General features: G+C 36.6%; 2 protein-coding genes across 8 annotated transcripts in view; one reads left to right on the top strand and one right to left on the bottom strand.

The window, feature by feature from the left end:
* The first annotated feature begins 488 nt into the window (after positions 1 to 488).
* On the top strand, positions 489 to 8,825 carry LOC117219198 (uncharacterized). Of its 3 annotated transcripts, XR_013034440.1 has the most exons (8): positions 489 to 765; positions 1,346 to 1,689; positions 2,052 to 2,178; positions 3,475 to 3,572; positions 5,767 to 5,983; positions 6,641 to 7,196; positions 7,689 to 8,076; positions 8,276 to 8,825. XR_013034440.1 is itself a non-coding variant. In XM_076525370.1 (7 exons), exons 2-7 carry the CDS (start codon positions 1,651 to 1,653, stop codon positions 8,020 to 8,022), a joined length of 1,371 nt encoding a protein of 456 aa, XP_076381485.1. In that variant the 5' UTR covers positions 489 to 765; positions 1,397 to 1,650; the 3' UTR covers positions 8,023 to 8,825. The 3 variants fall into 3 exon arrangements, 2 of the variants coding, with proteins under 2 accessions (XP_076381485.1, XP_033324041.2); XM_076525370.1 differs by having other exon boundaries at positions 1,397 to 1,689; positions 7,689 to 8,825; XM_033468150.2 differs by having other exon boundaries at positions 7,689 to 8,825.
* A 246-nt stretch (positions 8,826 to 9,071) lies between these two features.
* Myo10A (unconventional myosin 10A) overlaps positions 9,072 to 26,517 on the bottom strand; it is a 112,129-nt gene continuing 94,683 nt past the window's right edge. For all 5 annotated transcript variants that reach the window (XM_076525369.1, XM_076525367.1, XM_076525368.1 and 2 more), the window contains 8 exons: positions 20,282 to 20,658; positions 16,528 to 16,831; positions 14,045 to 14,440; positions 13,139 to 13,323; positions 12,885 to 13,017; positions 12,149 to 12,353; positions 11,379 to 11,515; positions 9,072 to 10,670 (listed from right to left, as the gene is read on the bottom strand). In XM_076525369.1, coding sequence (XP_076381484.1) covers positions 10,440 to 10,670; positions 11,379 to 11,515; positions 12,149 to 12,353; positions 12,885 to 13,017; positions 13,139 to 13,323; positions 14,045 to 14,440; positions 16,528 to 16,831; positions 20,282 to 20,658 — 1,968 coding nt within the window. In that variant the 3' untranslated portion in view covers positions 9,072 to 10,439. The remainder of the gene's footprint in view (positions 10,671 to 11,378; positions 11,516 to 12,148; positions 12,354 to 12,884; positions 13,018 to 13,138; positions 13,324 to 14,044; positions 14,441 to 16,527; positions 16,832 to 20,281; positions 20,659 to 26,517) is intronic.

Below are 26,517 nucleotides of genomic sequence, written 5' to 3'. Positions count from 1 at the left end.
ATCACATCCAGTCTGAGGTACATTATTTTTGCATTCAAAACAGCAGCCACCGGTTCCTTCTTAATAAACAAAAATTTTAATAATCATCAAAAACAAATGCTGCTCCTATCGGTTTAAATAAAACTTCTTCGTTCATGTAGATTACAATTTTTAGAAATATCTCCTACACATCCCCGCACGTCAACATTTTTAAATTCCTCAGCGAAACTTTCGGAAAATTATACGAAGTATAATTAAGTAATTCTAATTTTGTCGATCCAAGGTGTAACCCTTTAATCCAACGTTGTTCATAGATGTTGAACTGATCGACGACACGGTGTCGAACCGTTTCAAGGTTCGCCGGGCGGGTTCGCGGCACTTATTGCAAAAATTCACACCGTCCTGCGCCAATGCACTCTGCGATAATAGCATTGTTGTTACCTGCACCACGCCGACGACGTTCTAACTTGACACGGAGTAGCTCGTGCTACTAAAACCACGAGCCTTCCTATCTCCTCAGTTGTCGTCCGAGCGCGTTGCGATCCGAGTCTTCGTTTTTGCAATCCTTTCGACAGCGGCCCGGTCGAACGAGAGTGACAAGACTCGCTGTCTTAACTCGTCTCTTTATCGATTGCTAATTTAGTTCCTCGCGCACGCTGTGCCGGAATGACTTAGCTCGGTCCTCTTCAAATTTGTTCCGGACCGTTCCTCGGAGATGTCGCATACCGTCGTCTACGATGAAAAGTGTTGAATCGTTCGGCTGTGTGACAGTGTCAAAATTCGACCGTGAGAATCTATCAGATGCACCGATTTCCGATTCACTAATTTGCCAGAGTTTCGCGGAAAATTGAAACCTCCTGCGGTTGATTGGGTTGCTTTTTCTAAGGATTTTGAAGAGTTAAATTTCAAATAGCGCTGTCTTGAAAGTTTCTGCGTACCTTTTACGCGTTGGTGTTTTCGCTGAATCCATGAAATCCGCAGGATAGAATAGATTGCCAATTTTTCGATCATTTTTGGACGTGCCCATCGACAGTGAGTCGAATTTCTAATCGAGGAACAATTAAATAATTCATTGATGCAATAATTCAATCTCAAACAAACGCGATGATAAATATCTTCTTCATTTTCCTCGAGATTATGTTTGAAATTATTAGAGTTGTATTATAGCGTGTTACACTAATCTTCTGCCTGTAGCAATAGTCGATCGATCAAAGAAACAATAGTGAATAATTAATTGGTGCATTTAATGTTATCCCGAAATAAATCAAAGTGTGCAATTATTGAGCAAACGCGATGATATTTTATCTTTGCTTCTCTAAAGAATATACTTAAAAAATATAATTCATTATGATATATTACTATGCAGGAATAATTTCTGAACGAGTTTCAAGTGTGCCGAATTTTATGAAACAATTAGATAAGGACTATGAAGAACGTCGTGATGTAATTAGAGCGAGGAATTGAATCGAGAAAAAGAAGAAAGATTCGCTAAGAACCATTCAAGTGAAGAACAACAATAATGACTGGTTTCAAAATCGCAGCACAGTGACTCCGTAACAGGATAATTCGTTACTAGCCTGAGACTTCTCGTAATGCGACGAACAAGAGTGAGAATTGCGCAAAGAGGTTGTCGTTGTTCTTTCATTTGAATTTCCGTGAGTGATCGATAACATGTGGAACCGGAAGGTGTTCATCAGGATCATCGAAGTGGTGCGTGAGAAATAATAATAATAGTAATAACAATCACAATAATATTCAGCTGAATCCGACGCAATCGTTGAAACACGAAGAACAGAGTTTCAAATTAAAATCTTATGGTTTCCGTCGCAAATGCCGCATTCCAACGTAACCATCTTAATTGATTTAGCTCCTTGTTCTCAGGACACAAAGATAATGATTCCTTCGGATGTTCCCACAATCAATTATTTGTAATTATTCCCACGTTTAACGATTCACAGCGAAGTGAGGAAAAAGAATGAACACGAAACAATGAATTGAAACTGTTTTACCCGCTTTCTATTTTGTTGGTTCGAACGGGCTGATTATAATTTTGTGGGACGTTCGATTTGCAGGTGCTTTGTCTCGCTTGCGTGGTGGCGCTTAGGGTGACCGACGACGAGAGCCGGAGGGTGTTCCATTTTTTGAGGAGTCGGAGCAGGGAATGGTCCCTTCTGAATAACGTCACATGGGGTGCAATAGGTTCGAACCATTTTATGTCGTTTTATTTTATATTCAGTTATTTTATACTCCTTTACTTTGTATTCGTTTACCTTGTATTTATTTATTCTATATTCGTTTATTTTATTACTTTCATCGATGAATGAGCATATTACTTGTATGATGAGATAAGTTATTGCGTTATGTCTTCTCGATCTACTGTTCAAAATATGTGCAATATGTTGAAACATTTTTATTCAATCTTATGTCGTGCTCTATTAATTTATCTCATTACTTTTATGAACGAATAAATTCATATTCATGTTACATTACATGGAACATGAAATATTGAAGAATTCGATAAAAATGTAACAATGTTTTATGTTCGTACGTAAATTAAAGAATTTTCTTTTCGTAAAAATGGAGAACGAAATGTCTCATTAGAGCACTTTCATTACTAATTGCTCTTGCATTCAGTGAACTTAAATCTGATATTCCAAATCACCCATGTATCACAGCATTCATCTGCTTTCTAAAGATAAGGAAATGAAAGTCCACGTTTTTATTTGCTCAGTAATTACACCCCATTACTTGATAAGCTATCGCCATTACGAATAAATCAGGTGAGCACCGAGAGGAATAAAAACATTCATCAACGAAGACTTCCTTTTACCTTCCCTAGACTTAAATAACAGAAAAAGCAAGTCGACATTGAACCGATGAGCTGCACTAACAAAACAATTCAGAGCAAACGGTGCAAACGGCTCTATAAAACAGTGATTAATGGACTGCGGGTTTTATGCGTTTATAAGTAAAATGGTAACGTGAAACGAAAACGAAGGAGAATGTAATGACATAGGTGTGTTATTTTTACTATGGCGGTTAAGTTTCACATTTCTTATTAAAACATTGTTGGAATTATAGAGAAAATAATTCGTTAACTTTTGTAGAAAATAATTCGTTAACTTTCGTAGAAAATAATTCGTTAACTTTCGTAGAAAATAATTCAACAAATTTCGTAGAAAATAATTCAACAAATTTCGTAGAAAATAATTCAATAAATTTCGTAAATCAAGCGTACGTGATGATAAAAATGTTGAAATTCAGTCTTGTTGTTCTAGTAAACGCGTCAGTTACTCTTAGTGCTCGGTAGGTTTAGCGTTAAATAATTAAAACAATCCAGAGAAATGCCTTTAATTCTCATTTCTTGAATATGACGAAAATTCTTTTCCTTTGGAATAAAGATCCGCAGTCTATTCGAATTAATTCTGTAAAATTAAGAAGAAAGCGATCACTGCAGTTTATGGTTCTACAGTATAGTGACTTTTGTTAATACAGGCGCCGCTCTAGCAACTGCGACTTGTGGTGGTTACATAATAATTACGACGGGCCTTCTCATTGCCGCTGCCACGGGAGAACTCACTGGTCGGAAGACGGTAATTCTTTTCCATTTTCGTTTCTCTCTTTTTCGTCTGCCGGTTGCAACACGGACGAGAATTCGTAAATTGCGTACCCTAGGAATTCTGAAGCTCCGCCACCTTAACAATCATACGAGACCTTGCAGTCCCTAATAGACCTATTGTTTCAGCTCCTGGAGACGTTCTTTCCCCTTTACGGAACACGGTGTCCTTCGACGACACTGATTCTTATCGGGTCCCGGTATCCTCTTATCGAACGCTGCAGCGTCAAAAATTCAGCTGTCATCCAGATAATTTATTCTTATGATCCTTATAATTATCTGCGAAGATATTTGTCCGCGAAATATTATTTTAACTATCATTTGAAATGGATGCAAAAACATGTATCAATATCTGCGGATCAGTAATTAATTTAGCGTTTATCTCAATATGACAAATCTTTCAGTAGATGAAATATTTTTTCTTTAATTTGAAATTTCAAATATTTTTCAAATGTGTAGATTTGTATGAAAAATCTTGGCCTTGATTCTAAAGATTACGGTTTTTCTGCCTACAGCTTCGTTACCGTGAGCAAAGCATAAATTTATTTTTATATTTTATCCTGTTATTTCTAAAGTGACGATAAATCACAATGACAGCATTATCAAAGCAATAAATCTTCCTCCTCGATAAAAATTTAATAGAAAATTCGATACACTCGCTGCAATAAACTCGAACATACTCGCATTAAAGACAATTTAAAGGCAGAACACAGCACGGTGAAAATAGGTGCAATTTAGCAGCGCGCGATTCGATGGTAAAACTCTTCAATGGTGTAATTAGCTTCTCCTTCAGACAGATACAACAATATATTGCAATGAAATTTCCAGCCTCGTGCTCACCGCGTAAGATCAATAAAATTCCTTTGCAATTCAGATCAGGAGCGCGTCCAAGGCAAAGGATTTCACGCTCTCACGATGGTAATCTCAATTATTATTACGTTTCTTCCTGGTGTGAGTCGGTTTCTTCTGGACACGCCTCGTTCATTACGCACCGAGCCGATCAGCATAATAATCGAACCGAACAGCGACGTCGCGTCGTCGTCGCGGCACTTATGGCACGCAGACCGGTAGATCGCAATTTCCCAAGGATCTTGTTTTCTCTGTTAATTCATACAGGTCGCGAGGATCAGCGCGAAACAGTTTCGAAATAGATCACGCGTCCAAACGTTACCGTGAGAATATCGAAGTTACCGAGGCGTTCAGGTAGATTTGTCATCGATGGCCAAGGCTGCAGGTATCCTTAGCGCGATGATAGTTGCAAGATGAAGCACGTAACCACATCCTTGGAGTATGACCACGTAATCCGTGCACCACTGTGACTTATTTAATGACTCACAACTCCGACTAGGCGGGTCACGATGATTTCTGCACGCGTATCTGTATGTTTATCTAACTAAGTTGTGTTTCATTCAAAGATGCCTGATGACGGCCTCAATCATAGAGTCCTGTGACATTGGGATGAACAGTAAATCGCAAAGATTAATGAATTGTTAGTTGGTTATTGGATAATCGAGAATTACTAGAATATATTGCACATGAGATCTTTTTCGTATCGTCGCAAGGGAAGAAGATGTTTAGGTTGTTATATATTTATAAACCACTGCGCACATCAATTAAATAATACTTAATGTGTAATTACACATTTTTAATAACTGCGATTTTCTTGAAACCTAGCAACATAATAAGACTGTCATGCAATCATCTTCTGGCATCTTTTAGCAGAAAGGGTGAAAAATACCCTCAAGAAAATAACGTATGGTTTCGAAGGACTTTTCACATTTTGAAAATTGTGACAGTGGTATAAAAGTTCTTCCAATAAACAATTCTACAAAATATACTTTAAATAATTCTCATGCAAAACATTTTTCTATTTAGACTTTATTCTAATCTTTATTCTAGAAACAATTGTTTTCGTATCTTTATATTACAATCTTATGATAAATCAGTCTAGATAAATGTAAGTTAAAGCTACTTACTTAAAACCTTAAAGAAAAAATTTATTTCGAAATAACAATATCTTAGTCTTGAGTATAAAAGAAATTTGCATTTTGCTTCGCCACATTTCGTGAGTCACTTTTAGAAAAGAAATCACAATCGTGTAAACGGAAGAAGCCTCGGATCAAATGATTGTTCTTTCGGTACACTTGAATATCCCCTTTCTTTCATTCAAGGAATTGTTCTTCCTTGGACTCGGTGTTATTCTTTTCGGCATTGTTGGCGCTTTGTCAATGGCTTCCATTGAGAACGTTCCCGATGATTTGGTAGACAACGCTGCGGTGTTCGGAGCATTGTGTTTACTGACGGCTCTGGTGTTCATCGCTGATTTGCTGATGGGTTCCCCGAAGAAGAAAATTAGTCCAGCCATGGCAGAATTGTCTAGTAAAAAAGGTACTTCGTCCGTGAAATAATAGAACAAGGTTTTGTGTTTTCATCTAGTACACAAATCTCAGTTTGTGTATTCGGAAAAGCAAACTATGGATTTCAAACAGCAATTTCATTGTTAGAAATTGTAAAAGTGTATTTATCAAATGTTTAAAACTCGAAACAGCTCAACCAGTTGAAAGTAATGTAAAATAACAGATTGTACGAATCTACAAAATCGTGGAAAATGAAAATCATTAATAAAAACTCGTTTACTTATAAATTCCAAGTCCACTATATTAATAGGGTTTTCACTGACTGAATTGTGTCTAAGAGAAGCTCAATAATTTTCTTTCAAATACTAATCTCGAACGAACTTACTAGATTAATCTAAATAATTTGATAGATTATAAATGAGATTATCATAGTTTTTGAATAATCTTTCAAGGAATTATTAACAGCCAGTTTTCGATTTTAGAAAAACTATTAGAAAACCTGTGGATAATGTGTGAAAATTCTAAAGTGGAATTCACAGCTCCAGAATTTTAAATATAGCAACATTTTTTTAATCCAGATTTTATTTGTTTTTATCCAAAGCCCAAAATAACAAAGAAAATTGGATAGTCAATCCGAAATATTTTTTTCATCTTCTAACATTTATTCTTCTATTTGACGACACCGCAGCCAAACACTTGGCGGCCCTAACGACCGAGAAAGAATCGACGCCGGCAAAATCGTCTTCCAAAGCTGCCAAAAGCGACGACGGCACCGTGAACGACGGGTTCGATAAAGCTGAAGAGCGACATCAGAAAAGCTCCCCCGACGAAATCTCGGAGGATCCTCGAAGATGGGAGCAAGATCGTCCAACGAGCCAGACCTTCAAAATGATGCCCAGGGACGTGGAAAATGGACAGGCGATTCGCGACGAGTCCGAACGACGAGAGTACACGCAGAACTTCGAGAACGGTAGAGCTCTCAGAGATTCGGCGAGACTTCGAAGCTCTGAGATGCAGAAGAATGGCATCAGGGACTCGTACAAGTCGGACCACAGACTCGACATGCCTAAGATCGTGTACAAGGTTCAGGACATTTATCAGCGACCGGTGGACGAAGTGGACACGCCCCGTTTTCCAATGGAAATGGACGCCAGAGGTGGAACCATGTTCGCCAAGGTTGTTAATCCAGGTGTGAAGATTATGAAGGTGGAGCACGACGTCGACGAGGCCTTCGAGTCTTACAGGTAGATTTGATCATTACATAAAACGGCATACTCGGAACGGCTATTACTTGACCATTTTAATGCGAACGTAGAACGTTTATCTTGTATTGTTGTAGTAATTAGAAATATTGTTAGAACAAGTCATTATGTATCGTGATGAATAAAGAATTAAAAATGAATTGGCTGGTGGATGCACGTTTTTGATGGTGACTTTTAATGATCGGTATAATGCTGAATAAATTGTGTGAAGGGGTATCATCCGAAAAATGAATTGTTAGAGAAAATTAAAATTGTTAAGGGGAATAATATATTTTTACTTAATCCCAGCAACTCGTAATTGAGACAAACAATTATTAATTTGCGTAAAGATCTTCGAAATATAACAGTGATAAAATGTAATTATTTAATGAAGCTTATACTATAAATAAACGACATAAGTTACTTTTTACGGATGTGTTTTTTCACACGAAGTAACTTGGAAAGTATCGAAAAATTCCCTTATCTTCTCAACAGGTATTCAGATACCAGCCAATACGACAACGTGCCAATTCGCATGCGAGGAACATCATCGTCCAATCAAAAGAAGAATCGCGACGTCACCTTCAACGTTCCGTCGCCGCCGAAAGGGTATGGAAAGGCGTACGATAGATCAAAGGACGAAATGGAAATGCTGGAAGAGTGCTTCGGCTCCCTCCGAACGGCCAGCACAAGTACTCAAACACCCGGGACAGCTCGAACACCCTCGTCACCCACTGATCCTGGTTACGTTCGACACACTGCCAGCAATTGGCCTCAGGAAACAAAAACGAGAACACCCGGTGGCAGCCCCGTTCATGCCAAGAATTAATAATCACCGGACTGCGAATTTGATGTTTTCATTACAAAAATGAATAGCTGAAATGTAAGATCAATTTAATAATATTGTTGCACTGTTTTCAAATTATCGATATTCTTGAAAGAAACAATTTAGTTATATTTAATTATTGCTTCTTGCAATCGTCTTGGAAAATTTTTATTATGCACGAAGATCCGCGGTTTAATCATCACACGCCTGCCAGCATAACTATTTATTTGTGACAGTGAATCATTTTTTGTTTTAGATAGTTTAAGCGGCACGAAAAATGTATTTTTACAATTTTTTTTGACTTGAGACTCGAGAAGAACTTCTCTTAGGTTTCTTAGGTTTAAGTGTACAGGATTTAGCGATCAATTTTGCGACATTATACTTTGGTTTGATAGACAGAGATTTTGATACGAGTAGATCTTTTTAGCTCTTTTTTTCTGGAAATTAAGTCATTTTTATTGAGGGTTTTAAGGATTTCCTTTTTTAATTATTTAATGTTGCGTTTAGGAGATTTATACAGTCCATAAATGAGTGTTTCCAGTCTACCGTTGTGTCCGAAATAGTTCAGTTATCATTGATGTTGTTCATTTTGTTAATATATTGAAATATATTTTATCTTCGACTCTTGAACGTTTAAGAATATTGCATATGTCTTTTCACTGAGAACAAAGTAATGGCTTTATCGTATTTATTGTGCAGATTGTATTTAAGACTATCTTTTTATGATTTATTGTTTTGTAATGATCATTATTTTTATTCACTGCCCCCGGATACCAATAAATATATACATAATTCCGGTTTTGTCATTTATCGTTTGGTTAAACAGTACATTCTATCCTGACATAATAAAAAATGTCACCTTCGTCTAATTACTTAACAAAATCCTGTACTCTCCAGATAATTAAACATTTCTAAACTCTAATTTGATAAAAGTAACAATACAAACTGTCTCGATTTTTGCGCAGCGATAAACTCTCCAAGCTGAGAAATCAATTACAGAATTCGTCTCGTTAAAAAAAGGAAGGGGGGATGTCATTGAAACTCCACAGGGCTTCGTATATGTAGAAATTTTAATATAAAGTTTAACACCTCCGTTCGCATCGATACGCAATACGTACAGTTATTAATAATAATGTCTCCTTAAGATAACATGTAACCGCAACTTGTTAGTCTCCATCAAAAACTGTACTCGTTAAACATTAGTCTTCAAACGGATTTACATTAAGTATAATCATTCGTGTACCGTATTGTTTCTTTTTCTTACGTTTCATATAAATAAATCAACTCTACATCGAGGCTCCGTTGCAACATTTGACCAACGTGACCGCTAATTAATTAACTGATCAATTAATCCGGTCGAAATTCACCGTCACGATCGAGAAGAAAAAGAAATCAATCGGAGGGCGCAACGTCGGCCGAGGGTGTCGACGCGTCCTGCTCTGTTTTCTCGCGAACAAACCGCAAAAACGTTATGCCAACGTTTTCTCCGTTTCGCAGGCAGGACCGTCGATCTCTCCTTCGATCGCGATCAGATTCTCCCGTCTAAAACGTTTACTAAACGCGTATTTACAGAGCCGAGAATAATTGCTTAGATACTTGAGCATTCGTTCTTCCTCTCCTACCGTCTTCGGTGCGTCAACGTTCACCTTGTTACGTACACAGGTTGGCTCGCGTTGCCGAAGAAGATGGTTCCCGTCTCGGAAACCGATTCCGGCGTAACTAGATCGTCTTATTCTATGATAACATTTAAAACGGTCCGTTGATCTCGGTTGTCTTATCCGTCGATACATTTGTGTCGATGGATCGGTTGATTATTCGATCGTGCATTATCATTTCAAATAATAATTAATGTGTCAACGTCGACAAAAGCATTCTCATAATGAGAGAGAAGTATATGGGACTTTCAGACATATTTTCAATGACAGTTGTGAGTTGCTCTTCTTCCCTGCTCGTGGCAAATCTCGCGTTCTTCGTTTTTTGCTACAGAGACTCTCTAAACATATTTACAAATCCGAAAACTTTCAACGTCCGAATGGCTCTCCATCTCATTTTTACAATACCTGCCTTCGATAATAAATAAATAACAACAGAGCAAAACGCGAAATTTGAGGTCTTCGTGAACCACGATCAATCATTCTTGAACACAATGTTGACTTGGCTTGCTATTGATTGTTTCCAGCTCCCTTGCAGATTTGGAGAGTTGTTTTCTCGTTTCTGCGAAAGATTAATTAGGAGCGAGAAGCATAGAGTGTCTTGTTAATTATCGATTCATGGAGTTTAGTTCACTCTAATGTTCTAAGATTAGAGTTTTCTTGGTTATTTCTTTCTTTGCTTCGTTTCCTCCCTTTTCCTCCCTTTGAACAGATATGTACAACAATATTGATGATCGATTAATCAATCAGGAGGAAAATTCGAGGGCCTTATCTCATTCCAAACCCGATCCCAGTTGCCTGATTGTTGGTCGCCCTTTGTTCCATGGTAATGTATTGTCTAATCAGCCGAGAGATCTCGTGGGCTTGCTCTGTTTGCAGCCTGGTGATTCGTTGCTGCATCAGATTGCCACATTTCATGTCCAAATAGAGGGTTCCTTCCTCAGATTTCACCTTCCTGGTGGAGATTACTTCAGAATAGGGATAGTGATGCAGCGTCTCCTGCAAATTATTTTCATCATTTAATCTTTAACATTGAAATACTTAATATTATACATTCAGGAAAAAAACAGAAATTGATGTTTAATGTGAATGATTTAATTTTATGAGAATGACATTGGAAATGAGAATTAAAAGCTATATGCACTTTGAAATATTCAATATTGAATATTGAGAACGAGAATAGTAATTAATCTTTAATGAGAATGATTTAATTTTATGAGAATAGTATCTAATATTGAAAATAAGAATTAAAAGCTAGTTGTACTTTAATGTTCAAAAACGAAAGAAAATTATTTTTTCAATACACATTTCCTCCTTACATTTTTTACCTATTTATCAACTTTTCTATCTCGTTTACACAATTACCACGTTTATATATCTTCTCTAACGTGCCATCCAAAATAAAATGTTACTTTCTTAATCTCTAACTGTACAGACAAAATAAAAATTATATCACATTTAGGAATTACTGTGTACAAAAATTGACGATATAACTATCTCTCACAGAGTTTACATTCAATAATAATATTATATCATTATTCAACACGAGTCCAATAATTAAAGCAAAGCATCAGGAAGCTCGATAACATGCGGTAGAAAATTATGGCAACGATGCTGCATTACATCTAATGAAAAGCTGAGAGTAATTTGAAGAAAGTGAAGTTGAAAGTCGAGCAGATAATATTTCCACAGTGTTGGGTTTCTTACGTGTGTGATTAAATCAATGAAATGCACGCCGTGTCTATTGAGCGCCAGAATGTGATCGCCGCCCTTCTCTTTCCCTTCGGGCACCCTTTTCACGGCGAAGAAACTGGATCCGAACAGCGGCCACTTCCACAAAATTTCTGTAACGTGAACGACAATATTGTTAGCCTTTCTATCCTCTGGTTTTATTAAACAACGACATACGATACTAGGGAATCGACTTTCTCGATCTCGTACGAATCTGCTGCGATTAGTATTTCTCATTTCAGTCAATAATCTTGTATTATGTAACATATTCTATCTTTTTGCAGGAAAATGTAAGAGTTAAAATTTCTGTGTGAAAAAGATCACTATGAGACTGGGGATGTTTGAGAAAACTTTAATTTTCTAAAAATATTTGTTAAAAATATTTTATAAAAATCTGGTGAAAAGAAAAATGCGTTACATCAAGTAGAAAATTATTTGTGGTCTGCACAGAATAGTAGTGCAATTAATTTTGTGCATAAAGATTAGCAGATTCAGAGAGAGAGAGAGAGAGAGAGAGAGAGAGAGAGAGAGAGAGAGAGAGAGAGGGAGAAACTTAATTTAGAAACTAACGTGCACAGAGAAACTTTTATTATCGTAGAAACAATGAATCATCTTTAGACTGAATAAATTGAAGACAGACATATCAGTGCTTTAGAAATCGTCGTACGTTCTGTTTTGGCGAAGCAACGCTCGAATATCAAATAATTGGCAGCTGATTCATGAAATGATCCGATTACATTACTCACCGAGAACTTGCGCCTTACAGGCGGCAACCGTGTTATGTTGCACATTGTTCCACGCTTGCTGAACCATGTTCGACCATTGTTGCGGTCGTGGCTCTCTCAAACTGAGCACCGGCTTTGGCAACAAGTATTTGATTTCTTTCGTGGTCGGCTCGTGCGTCATGTCTGCTGCTCTGTGCAGCAGGGCTGCTATTTGTGCCATGTCGTACTGGATCAAGGAAAAACGTATCACTGTAACTTCGTTTGACAAACAAATCGTCCGACGATAAATTCATGGGAATATTTGATAATTTTCATTCGTTGTTTATGTTAATTTTTTCCATTGTAATAACTAGGAATTATTTACTGCAAGCAATCCATATTTAATATTATATATTATTATATATATATTATATATTATTATATATAATTATATATATTATATATTATTATATATAATTATATATATATTATATATTATTATATATAATTATATATATATTATATATTATTATATATAATTATATATATATATATATATATTATATATTATATGCTACTGCATATAATATTCTACAGAAGAAAAATACTAGACGATCATAGTTTTGACTTTGTTAGTTACTTAACTATTTTACGGAGATTCTTTTAAAAAATTGTTACCAGGAAAATTCAGTTATAGGTTATTCAGTCATTTTAAAATATTCAAGATGGATCTGCATAAATAGTAGATGGACCGAAGTTAATTGGCATGAATACATACGACGACTTCTTGAGGTAAATGGTCACCAGGCAGAACTAGAAGAAGACCCTCCAGATAATCCGGAGCGATTTGGTTGAAAACAACTTCTATGTACAGTGGTGCGTCCAATCTGAGAGGGTAGTACCAGACGGATCTAGATTTCCAAAAACAAATTACACAAATGAACAACGTTTTCGGAGTAAAAATAAAAATATTAAAGATCCTTATGAAATTAATTTACATATTAGATCCTGATTTAGATTGTGATTAGATACCTGCAGAATATTAAATAGAATACTTGATGATTCTTGTGGAGCTCGGTCGTTACATCCAGTACGTATTCGTCTCTGGCTAAGGGCATGGTGAATGCGTCGCCATCAACGATGCAGTACAACGAGAATTCGTCCATTTCGTGGGGATGTCTCACGGATATTATGTTACACATTTCTTCGATGACATCCTTGCGGAAAAGGAAGAGAAACTTAATCATTATCGGTGCTATTGTATGACCTTATTTTTCCTGAATATTTATTATATTTGAAACGATTAATACTATGTTGGGAAAATAATTCTTTTACAGTATATCAACTTTGTTTATCAATAAAATAGTAACTAATTTGTAGACTGCAGGTTGTTGTGTAAAATCAAGATATTCTTATTCAATTGCGATGAACGAGATCTAAATAAAAATTTCTGCCTTTTTAAAATGATTTTACTGAGTTCAAAATAATACATAGATATAAAATTTTTAATTGTTTAAATTCTTCCAATGTTTTATATTTTGTCTACTCATTTTTGTGATAAACCTAAAATGTGAAAAATATGAAACAGCAAAAATTTCAGAAGAATACCCGGACAATTTTTGTTTCATTTCTGAATTAATATTTCTCGCATAAAAAATTAATTCTCAATTCCCTCGCGCACCTTGCAATTGCCCCAGAAAATATTTCATTGGTATAAATATTATTTTGCAGTCTACTGCACATTTACTATTACAAGCACGCCATGTTGTTACTTATAGACTGCGGATTTTTATGAAAATTAAAAATGTGTTCCTTCGTTTAACAGTTCTATCAAAAGCTGGTCTATATTTTGATTACTCATTTTTGCCATAAATGCATAAAATCCGCAGTCGACTTATGAAGAATAGAGATGGTTTACGATCCAATATCGAGGTTTACCTGTACAACCGTCGTGCACTTGGTATTGATGACCCTCTCGGTACCACCTGGCAATCTATAGATCTGCCTCTTCGCGTTTCTACCCGCGCTGATCGCCATGATTTCGTCGACGCTCGGTACATTCTTCCTTCCTCCGTACTTAACAGTCTTCCTAAGATTCTGTAAACACACCGTTGCGGTGCCATGATAGGCTCTCCTTTTGTCGTACGCCGCCGTTTCCAGGTATTTGGTCAAGTAAGGCCTCAAGCCGTCGCTGCAGGTGAAATAGGCAGCGACGATGCTGAAGATCCTCCAACCGCGCTGACAACTGTCCGGGTTCGGGCTTTTGTTGTTTGTCGTCTGCTTCATCAGCTGGCAATAGACCTCGTCACGGAGTTGCTCGTATTTGTGGCAGTGCTGCAACATATTATTTCGATGCACGTTACACATTTATGGTACTACAAAATAAATGCATATCTCTGTTATTTTCACTTCGTACTGCTTATTAATTTGACATATTAATATTTTTCAAAATGGCCAGTTTCAAATGCTTTTATTATTATCAAATACTTATTTAATCAAATACTTTTATTATTCGTCATCGGCAAAAATGAAATAATAAAATAATGAAATAAAATAATAATATAATAAAAATAAATGAAATAATAAAATCACACCGATGTATAAACAGACGGACAATTTTTTAGACATATAGAAACAAAAGCTTTCCAAGTTTTTCTTGCATAGAAGCAGATGCACTGACAAGTAGCACAGTAGTGCCCAGTATTTTTATACCTCCATTTCTACGAGGTAAAGAAAAGTATAGCAAAAGTTTCGATAGGATTGCAACATCTAGTTCTTCGGTCTAAGTTCCTGTTTACGCGGTGAGAATGGTATCATTTGGTGTCAAGTAACCGCTTTGATTGCCGCGGACCTATCAGCAAAGAAGAAGAGAAAGCTGGTTTCACTCTCGGTAATTGTTTGAGGAATTAACGCCTGGCAAGTAAACGCAGCCGCCGAGATGTTGATCTTTTTGTGCACTGGTCGACGGATTGCTTCGGACGGATCAAAGAACGAAGTAAAAAGTATAGTGACACACATTGTATTGGCACATATTTTCAACGGTATAACTTTTCCTAGAACTGGAGTAAATGACCTAAATTTTTTGGCAACGTCGGAGGAATTAGTTTCCTCTACGATGATTAAAATACATTTTTTTATTCTGCTATTTTACTTGAAATTATAAAAAAAAGAAAATAAAGAAGCTAACGTTTTCAACGTTTTTATCTGTGCTTGTAGCGAAATTTTAAGTAATGAATTTTGTAGGTCTCGTTTTTTTTTGTGAGTTACTGTACGCGCACTTAGACATCCACGCGAGTTCTTCAGCTAATATTCGAAACTTAGCCGTTCTCTTATTGTGTGATAATTGTGGGACATTTCCTAGATGATCACCCAAAGAGAGACTGGATAAACTGACAAGCCTGAAGTTAGGTTTCCTTTTTGTAGCAGTGAAAAGAACCTCGATTTAGTCAATGAGATCTCCGCGCGTCATTTAGGACGTGATCGATGGACTTTCTTCAGAGAAAATCGGGTCTGATGAGATAATTCAAGGGAAATCACGGACCACCGTTACCACATGCGGACTGTTACCCTACGTTGTGCTACTATTCGCTGTCCTATATTAAACTCTTCTTCGGCACTTTTCATTATACTAATCTATCCGCGAAGCTGAACGGTACGCAGAGCTTTCTAAGTGTCGATTACACTAATAACATATTTTTACGCTGCTGGAAACTTACTGAAAGTTTTAAAATGCTACTAATTATTGTAATAACGTACAATCTTTCTGATCCAGATATGATGGACAAGACCGCGACTATGTTTCTCCTTTCAACGTTTCTGGTCCTCCAAAAGACACGAATTCGAACCGTTTACTATGAAATTGCGAATTGTTGTACATTGACAACAGGAACAATACACGAACTGCAATTATCCAGGGATGAATTGAATTAATAACGGATCCTGCTTTTCTGCAGTCGGTACAGAGAATTGTCTAAATCATTAGTAGACTGCGGATATTTATGCAAAATAAAAATTGTTTGTATTTAATACAAGATATAGAAGCCAAGCACGATTATGTTTTCCTTAAATAATCTTAATAAGTTTGAGATTAAAACATCAACATTTTTAGTTTCCTTAAATCTTTTCACTGCTTTTTTCACTCGCCAATTTTTACCACAAATGCATAAAATCTAGTTGTCATTGTTCAAACAAATAATTGCAAACAAATTGCTTAAACTACGAAGTGTCGCACAGGAGTTTACATCATGGAAGACCCTAGGGTGCAATTGGAGGGTTAAGTATCTAGGATCCAAGCCTTGAACTTTTCTAATTGTGATCAGAGAAGACTAAACGAACCGGTTAACTTAAAATCACTTGAGAACTGTAACAACAATATAACATTGACATAACTTCGCTGTCGCACAAAAAGGAAGTACACTCACCATCAGAATCGTATAAACGCACTTGACCTCGCTGGTGTCCGGTGGCAAAGGTTGGTCGCCCATGTACCTCATCAAGCAAAGGAAGCATTCGACGGCTAGACCACTCAGATCGGCGTCCAGCCTGAGTAGACTCTGCTCTATTGGCACAGGGGAGTACTTGACGAGGTCCACCTGTTCCTTCCAGGTCCATTCCGCGCCATCTTGTTGACCTTTACTCTTCTTGCTCTTCTTTTTGCTCTTGAGCGACTCGATGACTTTCAGGGAGCCGCTTATGGAGCCATCCGCGGTCTTCAACATCTCGAATCTACGGAGTAGAATACACAAATGAACACTATCGTTTGTTCGACATTTTTCTAAAGGTGTTACGGCTGTTGCGGGACGCGAGCCGCGCAAGAAGACTGCTCGGATCAATTTAATGAAGGAACGGGACTCCCAGGCGACGCGAGTAATAGCCTTCCAAAATGGAAAACCACTTGGCGACGGTGCACCGGCCCGTAAACGGATTTTCCATCGCTGGACGTTGTTACCGAGGGGGAAAAAGTCCCGTTCAGAGTACTGAATGGGTGGTCGTCGCTTGTCAAAGTCGTGTTTAGGATATCGGTACTCTAGTTAGGTGTTTTAATGATCCCTCTTTAACGCTGCTCCTAGCATCCTGCACGTTCGTTATTCTTTTTACGCCGGTTCCACCTGTGCCCGATTTATTGCTATGCTTGAAATCTATTTTTGTATCTCTGGAACAGGATCGTCGTTAAGCATTCTCACGATTTCTTCGATCGTCTGCCACCTGCCGTCAGAATTGTTCGATCACACGAAACAGAGAATTGTCATCGCGATTACAAAACTGCTGATTTTTATGCCAAGTAAAAATTGTCCGAGTTGATCGTAAAAAGTATGAGCTGCATAAAAATGTCTGTTTTTATTCGATGATAAATTGAAGAAAATGCAACAAAATCCGCAGTCCAGTAATTATTCATACTTACGACTATTTTCTAAGTAATTACTGTCTCTAAGTAATTGCTCATATTTATAACGTGGAAAATGTGCATTTCTCCATAATTTACATAATAATAGAGTTGAACACTGTTTTTAGAACATTCCCTCGGCAACGTTTATCTTCGTCGTTGGATTTATTAAAAATTCTTCGAATATTTTCTCGCACTGTTTCAATGTTTTAGATGAACAGTTTATTATTGTATATTTCGTAGAAAGACAAAAATTCGTTCGACAGTCACGTTCACAATACCGACCGAATATTTACAAAAACAGCGATTTACTTCCATGGAACGACACTCGTGTACCTTCACATTCAATAAGACTTCACGGTCGTTCATTTTCGAACATAGTTATTGTATTATATTATTAAGGCAGCAGAAGTAGAACAGAACTTTCCAACTTTAACGTGCATGCTGAGCCAAGAAGGTAATGGAACTGACTATGTGAGCGCGCGAGCAGGCGATGTTACTTTACCACGCATTGAAATTACCAGAGCGGTGCTTGTATTCATGTAATTTTCGCGACTCTTTCACAGAAAACGCGACCGCTACACTAATTCCCTCTGCGAAACCAACCATAATTTCCTTCGTAATGGAAATATTAACAAATTTATTTTAATTCGTCGTACCAGTTTTAACATACCCTAACTCCGAAAAATTAAATTCAGTCACTTAAGTGAGACAGCATCATGTTTACAGCTTACATTTTTCATGATTTTCTGCTGACATATTAATATATCCAACAAATCATAATCGCCATTATCATAATTAATCCCCCGCCATATTGTCTTTACAACCATAATACTTAGAATTAATTGACAGAAAAAGAAAGATAATATTTCATGTCGACATCAGCTTCGATGATAAAAATAAAATTGTATTCCCGTGTGAAAAATGTTATTTATGTCTAGCAGGCTTTGTTTAGCCCTTTGCATCCGAGCGACGATTCTATGGCGTCATTAAAAATTGTTACATCACATTTCAACATAATTTTAACGTTATCAAATTTGTCTACAATTAGAAAACTGTTGCAAAATTCAATTGAACTCTAAATATTGTATAAAATGTAATTACCATAGGTCAAGAAAACTATTTTGGATTTAGAGTTATAATGGCTGCAGCTATAATTACGAGTTCGACTCGCCAACGTAAATTGTTATATGTTCGAAAGAAGAAATTGTTAACTAGCAACGATATCGACACTTTCGCAAATAATACCAGACCAGCCACGTTGATGATAAAAGATTTCGATTCAACGTGACCCAATTGTTCCCCCGATGCACTGAAAAAGAGGCACGGAACGCTGGCGGTAACTTTGTCTCACTTTTATGAATGAACTCCACTTCGATAGATCGATTCCCGGCAATCGCAACGGTGCAGAGCTTCGAAAGGATAACTCGCGGAAGGATGCCAAAAGAAGACGAGGAGTACTGGTTCAGCCTTGCGCTCGCCGAGATGGTCGATGCTACTATGAGAACTGCAGTGCGTTATGCTTTCTCGACACGGCTGTCTCGCCTTTCTTGCGTAAGAGCGGCCAATTAGTCTTTAACATTAATTTCCCTTTTATTACCGTATCTCGGTTCGGCATAGGTGTTTCGGTTTAAGGACTCTGCGTCGAGAGAGATCTCGCGTTATGGTACACCGTGATTTTGAATACTCACATATCCGTGTCTAGAGTGTACAGCGTGCAACAGACGAGGGAATAAACGAGTTAAAGACAAGTCTACTGAAACCTAGGATTAAATATGTTCACCTGTTCACCGTTCGCTCAATGAGTAATTCGATGAATCATTTATGAGTTCCACATTGTGTCTATGAATGAGTCGAGATTAACGAGGATTGCTTTGAAGAAATATTGTATCCGAGTCAGTTTTACTGAACTTGGTGTAAAAGCGTAACTCTGCGATGATTTGGTTACAGGAATAACAATTTGAAATTGTTATCTAATAGCTTACACGTTAGCTTCTCTGAAAACATTTTATACTAATTCAAAATTCTTAAACTAGCTGAACTAATTCTTAGAGTAGCTTGTTACATTTATTAATAATTAATTACTAATGTACTGAATGTGATAAAAATTATGATCCATAAAATGCGACAAAAGGAAAATACCAACTGCAATCAATTTTGAATTTTCAACTTTTGATATTTTAAATAAATCACTACAATTTTGTATTAATTTTGTGGTTATAATTTGAGAATGAAGTATATCAAGTCGATTATAAAAATCCTAGCAGCTACAGTAAATTTTGGACAGTCATATTTTACTCCATTAAATAAATCACTTCAATTTTGTACTAATATTGTCATAATTTGAGAATGAAATATCTCAAGCCTATTCTAAAAATTCTAACAACTAGATTAAATTTTGACTTGTTAGATTTTGTTCCTTTAAATAAATCATTTCAACTTTGTATTTACAATTTTGAGAATTAAATATTTCAAGTCCATTGTAAAAATCTTAACAACTACAGTAAATTTTGAATACTGATATTTTACTTCATTAAATAAATCACTTCAATTTTGTACTAATATTGTTATAATTTGAGAATGGAATATCTCAAGCCTATTTTAAAAATTATATAACAACTAGATTAAATTATGAATTCTCAGATTTTATTCTCAAATAAATCGCTGCGATTTTAAAGAGTTCTTTGAAGATGACTCATTTGAGAATCGAGTATCTCGAGCCCGTTTTGAAAATCGACGATCAAACAACATACAAAACGACGATTTAAAATAAAATTGATAGGAATACTAACTTTTCAGTGCTCTGTCTAAAGTTCAACATGGCGTACTGCAAAAGCGAGTGCTTTCCATCGTTCACCACCGGCCCGCTCTCGTAGATGCCATCTTCTTGCAGTCTGCCGTTGTCTTCCGGCTGCCGCCATTCCTGGTTAGGGCTGAGCCGCTGGTTCTGCTGGTTTTTCTGATGGTTCGTCTGGTTCGTTGCCGACACGTGGTTCGGCACACGACTCGCAGGCACGTGGTTCTCGTGATTCGAGATAACATGATTAGACTGGCCGTGGGACTGGACATGATTCAACGAACCGTGGTTCGCCTGCGATTGAATCGATTTTGTGATCTGGGACACGTGATTCTCGTGGTGGTTCGACTTGTGCAGCGGCTTCTGATCGACCTGCGAGCAAACCGTGTTTTCCAATTAGTATTATTTCATCGTAAACATTGTAACTTCTTGGAAGAATCTCTTGACGAGTCTCTTAAAAAAATAATCACTCTGACCGTTTTCGTATTTTAATTCTATTTTCTGTACGTTTTCGACGGCGCATTGTATAGTTGTAAGTAAACCGTGGATCTGGATGCAAATGAAAAATGTTTCAAATTATTTGTAAAAAATGGAAATTGGATGAAAATGTATTTCTTGTTTTAAGGAACTTAATAAGTTGAATACCACTTAATGAGTTAATGGATTTCAAATCTTCCATTACATCTTCACTGTTATGTAATTAATTTACATAGTCTCGTTACAAGCGCATGAAACTTTTAATGCACTCAGAAAAGCAAAATCTGGATCGGTTTTTTTTTCATAGAAACTAGAATGAAGATAAAGTAAAAACGTAACTATATCATCATAGCTATTACATATTGCACTTGTGTATATTAGGAGAATATTATTTATATTATTTATTTATATTATTTATGTTCTTATATATTTATCATTTTCATTTTTAACGTATCTCAGAGAAAAGAAACTGCTAGCAGTGTTATCAAGAGCATTAATTTCTTGTGAACTGTGCTTACATTGAGTTTCACAAATACGTTTGTTGATAGTACTAATACGATTAGTAAATTAGGTCAAGCTGCTGGTCGAAATTCAGTCACTCTCACCAATATCCAGCTATTCGATCCTCTCGTTATTTATTTATCGATATTCGAGAAAGTAGTTTGCACAGTTCAAACAAGTGGATAGCAAACCATTTCTATCGATAAGATACCTCAACAGAAAGTGCAGAAATCGCGAAATGTAGGACATAATCTTTTTGCATAACTTGTTTTCCAAACGTAAAATTTCTTCGGCCGTAATAAATTTTTAGTGGCTTCAGCAACAACGCTAGCCAGCAACGAGTCGGACTTAAAAGTGCGCGTTCGTGCAACGAAAGTCGCGAAATTGACCTTCCGCGCGGTTCACACCGGAAAACCGGGAGCCGCATCAAAGGAAATTGTTCGGCCGTTTCCCAAGAGAGCGACAATTATAAAATGATTAATCATACATTTTAATTCGCGCGGGACTGGCAGCTCGTATTGCAAGTGACACCCGGACAATTAGGTTTTAGCAATTAGCAAATAACTGTTCGCTTGCCGCGCGGAATTGTTTTCAAGCAGCGTGTTATTTTTCAGCAATGTAATCGGCTGTATTTTGTCTTTTAATGGACGCGCGACCCTTCCGTTTCCTCTTTCACGATCGAAATTACATTCGGCGGTGTAAATTACCGGTGTAAAATCCTCGCATGACGGCGATACGACGCCCTGGTTTCGCAAGTGATTTACACGAAAGGTTTCTCGACCTTTCCTACTATTCATTTTCTCTTTCGCCTTCCATTTCCTGCTTTTCACCGACGCCGTCACGGATATCTCGGATCCATCGATCGATCTCGCGGACGAGAAAACGGGTTTCCTTGCACGCGATCGAGATCCAGAATAGGAATGTGGAGAACATGATTAGTGGGCTCCGCTGATATTATTTTCATCCTATTCCACACGAAATTTCTGTATTAATCTTTCAGAAACGATCACCGGCTATTAATTCTTTACAAATATGCGGTTTAATCTGCGCTTTCACCGGGGAGCTTTATTTATTTAGTTGTCGCTTTTAAGCGCTCTTTTTACTTAAACCCCTATCACTTTTTACATTCTAGCAAATCATTTATATTTTTCACATTCCAAGCAATTACTAACTTGTTTCTCTTTCAGGATTATTTTGGCAATTATTCATATTATTCATATTCTAGATAATTTATTTTACTTTCGAACAAATACTAATTTATTTCAGAATTCAGAAATTATTATTCATATTTTTCATATTCTAGATAATTTATTTTACTTTCGAACAAATACTAATTTATTTCAGAATTCAGAAATTATTATTCATATTTTTCATATTCTAGATAATTTATTTTACTTTCGAACAAATACTAATTTATTTCAGAATTCAGAAATTATTATTCATATTTTTCATATTCTAGATAATTTATTTTACTTTCGAACAAATACTAATTTATTTCAGAATTCAGAAATTATTATTCATATTTTGTTCACATTTTAAGAAATTATTCGTATTTTTCAAATTCTAGGTAATTATTTATTCATTTTAATTTAAGATAAATATTACATTATTTTATTTTCAAGCAATTATTCATTTATGTTACATTCAGGAAATTATTCAATCAATTGTCTTTCAGGAAATTCTTGATAGAATATTTCTCATTTAGAAAACTCGGATTCCTTCGTTTTACGTAAGTTTGAATAGTTTTTAATAAATTATATCAAGTCAGACAACGATTTCATAACATATTAAAATTATTGTTCTTACAGAATTAGATCTTACATCAGAGTTTTAAATGTTGGAAAATACGCACTGACCTTTCGTTATCATATAGATTAATCATTTCTTTGCTAGATTAACAACAATTTCGAGATGGCGACATTCTATCCGAGAAAGTTAATATGGACATCGTCCTTGTGTTTTAATTTAAAATATTTAAATACTTTTCTATTTGCAGTTAACGTTATTATAAAATTGGAAGAGCTCCGCGTGCTCAATTCCAACAATCCTTTTTCGAATAATTTCTTAACTGTTATTGTAAAATTGGGATTTGTTATTTACGTGTATAATATTCCAATAGACGGTTCATCGAATAATCCGTAAGAGAAAATTTCAGTTATCCACGTTGCAGATGCACATCGATGACCTTCGCAGTACCGTGAAAGCTTATTGGTCCGAACGATTGCTATTATATTTGCCTCGGCTGACATATCTTTAGCGAATTACGATTTCGTTCTACCGCGTTATTGAGGGAATGACAGTACAATAATAGAACCCTGAATCCGCAGCAATTTCGAATATAATGAGCAGCTGTTGCGCGCCGCGAATGAAATGCTGGATGCGATAGAATCGTTTAAAGACGCTAAGATAATTTAGCTTTTGAACAGTCGCGCTTACAGTTACTAATTAGTCTTCCGAGCAATATTGATGTTTTGAAAAATTGCAATAATCATTCGGATTACGATTAGAAAATCATTCCGCAGTTTAATTACGGATAGATTTCTTGTTCGAGCAGGAATTTGATTAGCAATTATTTGGTAGAGAACAGTGCACCGATTAATGAAGATCTAAACGGACGCCGATCAATTAACAACGGAGTATAATTGCTGCGAAAAATTGTGCTTTTAATAGGAGCTGAAAATTATTCTGATTTAATGGGGACAAGCGTTTCGACATGATTTCGTGGTGAAATTGATGAGAAATTAGTTTTCCAAAGGTGTCGGAAAATAGTGTCTGATACATTCACGCCTAAGACGACGCTGACAAGGCCTGAATCTACCCGAGGAAGCGGGATAAGCAGATGTTGACCCTGACCTACATAATCGTTAATGCATCGAGGTATGGTGGAAGACATCAACACACGTAGTTACGGTATAATATTAATAAGAATAAGAAGCCGCATGATTTCTCTGGCCTGTTTGCAGGATACATTTTCACGGCCGACTCCGCGAGCTGTGTGAATAAATTAAATTAATTATCCGCGTGTCTATATGAAACGACAGTTTAGCAGTTCCTTGCGTACGCTTCTACCCACTTTGTAGAAAGAAAAGTATGTCAGCCGCGGCTGCGATCATAATTTTCCAACTGCAGCCGTAATATCCTCCAATTCCGACGAAATCCTCTGTCCCGAAATAATTTCGAAAGCATAAATTCGTGACGGCGTCGTTTACAACAAAAAATCAGGGAACTATAAATTATTAGAAAACGTGTTTAAAGTGCGATTAGCACCGGCGGAATAAAACTGCGACATAAACGTCCGCCTGGAGACTTCAACGCGTGGCAAGAAGTCATCAGCATTAACCTCAAAGCAGCGAACATTATAATATTGCGCGTAATGACTGGACAGAATTATGCACGTGCCGCTTCTATCGATTCTTCGAAATGCGTTTACCTCGTCAAGTAATTTTATATAACCCTGATTACTAATTAACTGCCCGATGCGCAGGAAGTTATTTTCTTTTGCCTACTTTTTCAACTGGAGCATTGCGATATTAACGTTCGAACAACAGACACTGTGCTAAGTAAACGAATGTCAAGCATCAAAAATACAACAAAACGATAAAAAGCCTTGCTTTATTTCGATGAAAAGGTCTTCATCGAATAACTAGGTTAGTTATTAACATTGATTCGTTTAAATTCAAGAATAATTGTTTGTTAATCAAAAATACCGAAGAAGACGCAAAAGAAACGAATTCTTGTGAACAACAGCTAAGAAATAAATTACAAAAAGCAAGGACTACACGAAGAAGGGCTAGACAATTATATAAATAATATTTATTCCAAAGATAATAGCCAATGTCACATAAAATTATAAACTCGGTAAAGCAATCAAAAAGCTGAAAAAAATGCAAAAGAAACGAATGTTAGTGAACAATACAGCTAAGAAATAAAATACAAAAAACGAAGACTTGCGTCATCTATTCAAAATCTTTTCATCGGATAATCGTATTAACAATTTTTATTCGCAGGAAAATATCTCAAATCAAATCTTATTTACAAACTCGGTAAAATCAACGTAAAATGTCGTAGAATCGATTTTTCAAAGAATAAAATCGAAGTCCCACGGTGACCAGATAATAACCCCCGATCAAACGACTCCATAAACCATTCTTCTCCACCGAAAACTAACCGCGGCCGTAAATCCTCTATAAAATTTCGAGTTTAACTATTGTGTGTGTGTGTGTGTGTGTGTGTGTGGCGACGGGCAACGCCGAAGGAGATGAAGACGCAGAGGCAATGACAGCGGGCGTCGCTCGCGGGGCGCACTATTTCAGCGGTCATAAAGTCGTAATTCATTGTTCGTTAACCTTAATTGCCCGCGGAGTAACGTCTTCTAAGGTGGCACCATTAATTCTCTTTAAACTTTTTAATGGTTCCGCTCGTTACACACGGCGCAGCCTTCAATTACTGTACCTTTGCGCCGGGGCGGTTCGGCTTCGCTAATATATCCCCGGTCGCGCATAGTGGCGACGTAAACAGGGCTGATTATGCGAGTTGCTCCGGGGCAGCCTCTGCATTCCATTTCGGTGCTCGGTGCTCCGGTATCGTCCGGGTAACGGTAACGAGGCATTTTCGTACCGATCCCGATTTCTCGGCTTCGGGAATCGGACGAGCCAACAGCCGAGTAACTGTCTGAAAACGGATTTTCGCGCTGGCGAAGCGGAATCGCTTATGGCGGAGCGGATTGCCGAAGCGGAATCGCGGAAACGCTAACGGCGATCGACGCAAAGTGAGGTACTTGCCAGAATTTGCTGGCCAAATTATCTGTTTCATTTAACGTGTCTGAAATGTACCTGCTAACTTATTTATGATATTTTAATAAATATGTTTAAAATAGTATTTTAACTATGTTTAATATAGTATTTTAATAAATACGTTTAAAATAGTATTTTAATAAATACGTTTAAAACAATATTTTAATAAATTTAATATTTAAAATATTATTTTTATTTTGTAATGTTTATTCTCTACTACAATGTAATATTCTACTTGTGATATTTTATCATAGTGGGAATAATTTGAAACATTAAAAAGCAAATATTGTTATTATCTGCATTGTATGAAGGCAATACAATTGTTAAAAAAATATAAAAGAAATTGGAAACGATTAAAAACAAGTTGGAGATCATAGAAAACTATGTGGAACATTATATCAAAATTTTTCGTGTATTCAGTTTTCAGTGAACACTGCAGATGGCCAAATACAGCTGCAGC

The sequence above is a fragment of the Megalopta genalis genome, chromosome 11 (assembly GCF_051020955.1).
Source record: "Megalopta genalis isolate 19385.01 chromosome 11, iyMegGena1_principal, whole genome shotgun sequence".
Classification (NCBI taxonomy): Eukaryota; Metazoa; Arthropoda; class Insecta; order Hymenoptera; family Halictidae; genus Megalopta; species Megalopta genalis.
Note: the sequence above shows the minus strand (reverse complement) of the source record. Positions and strands in the feature narration are given on the sequence as shown.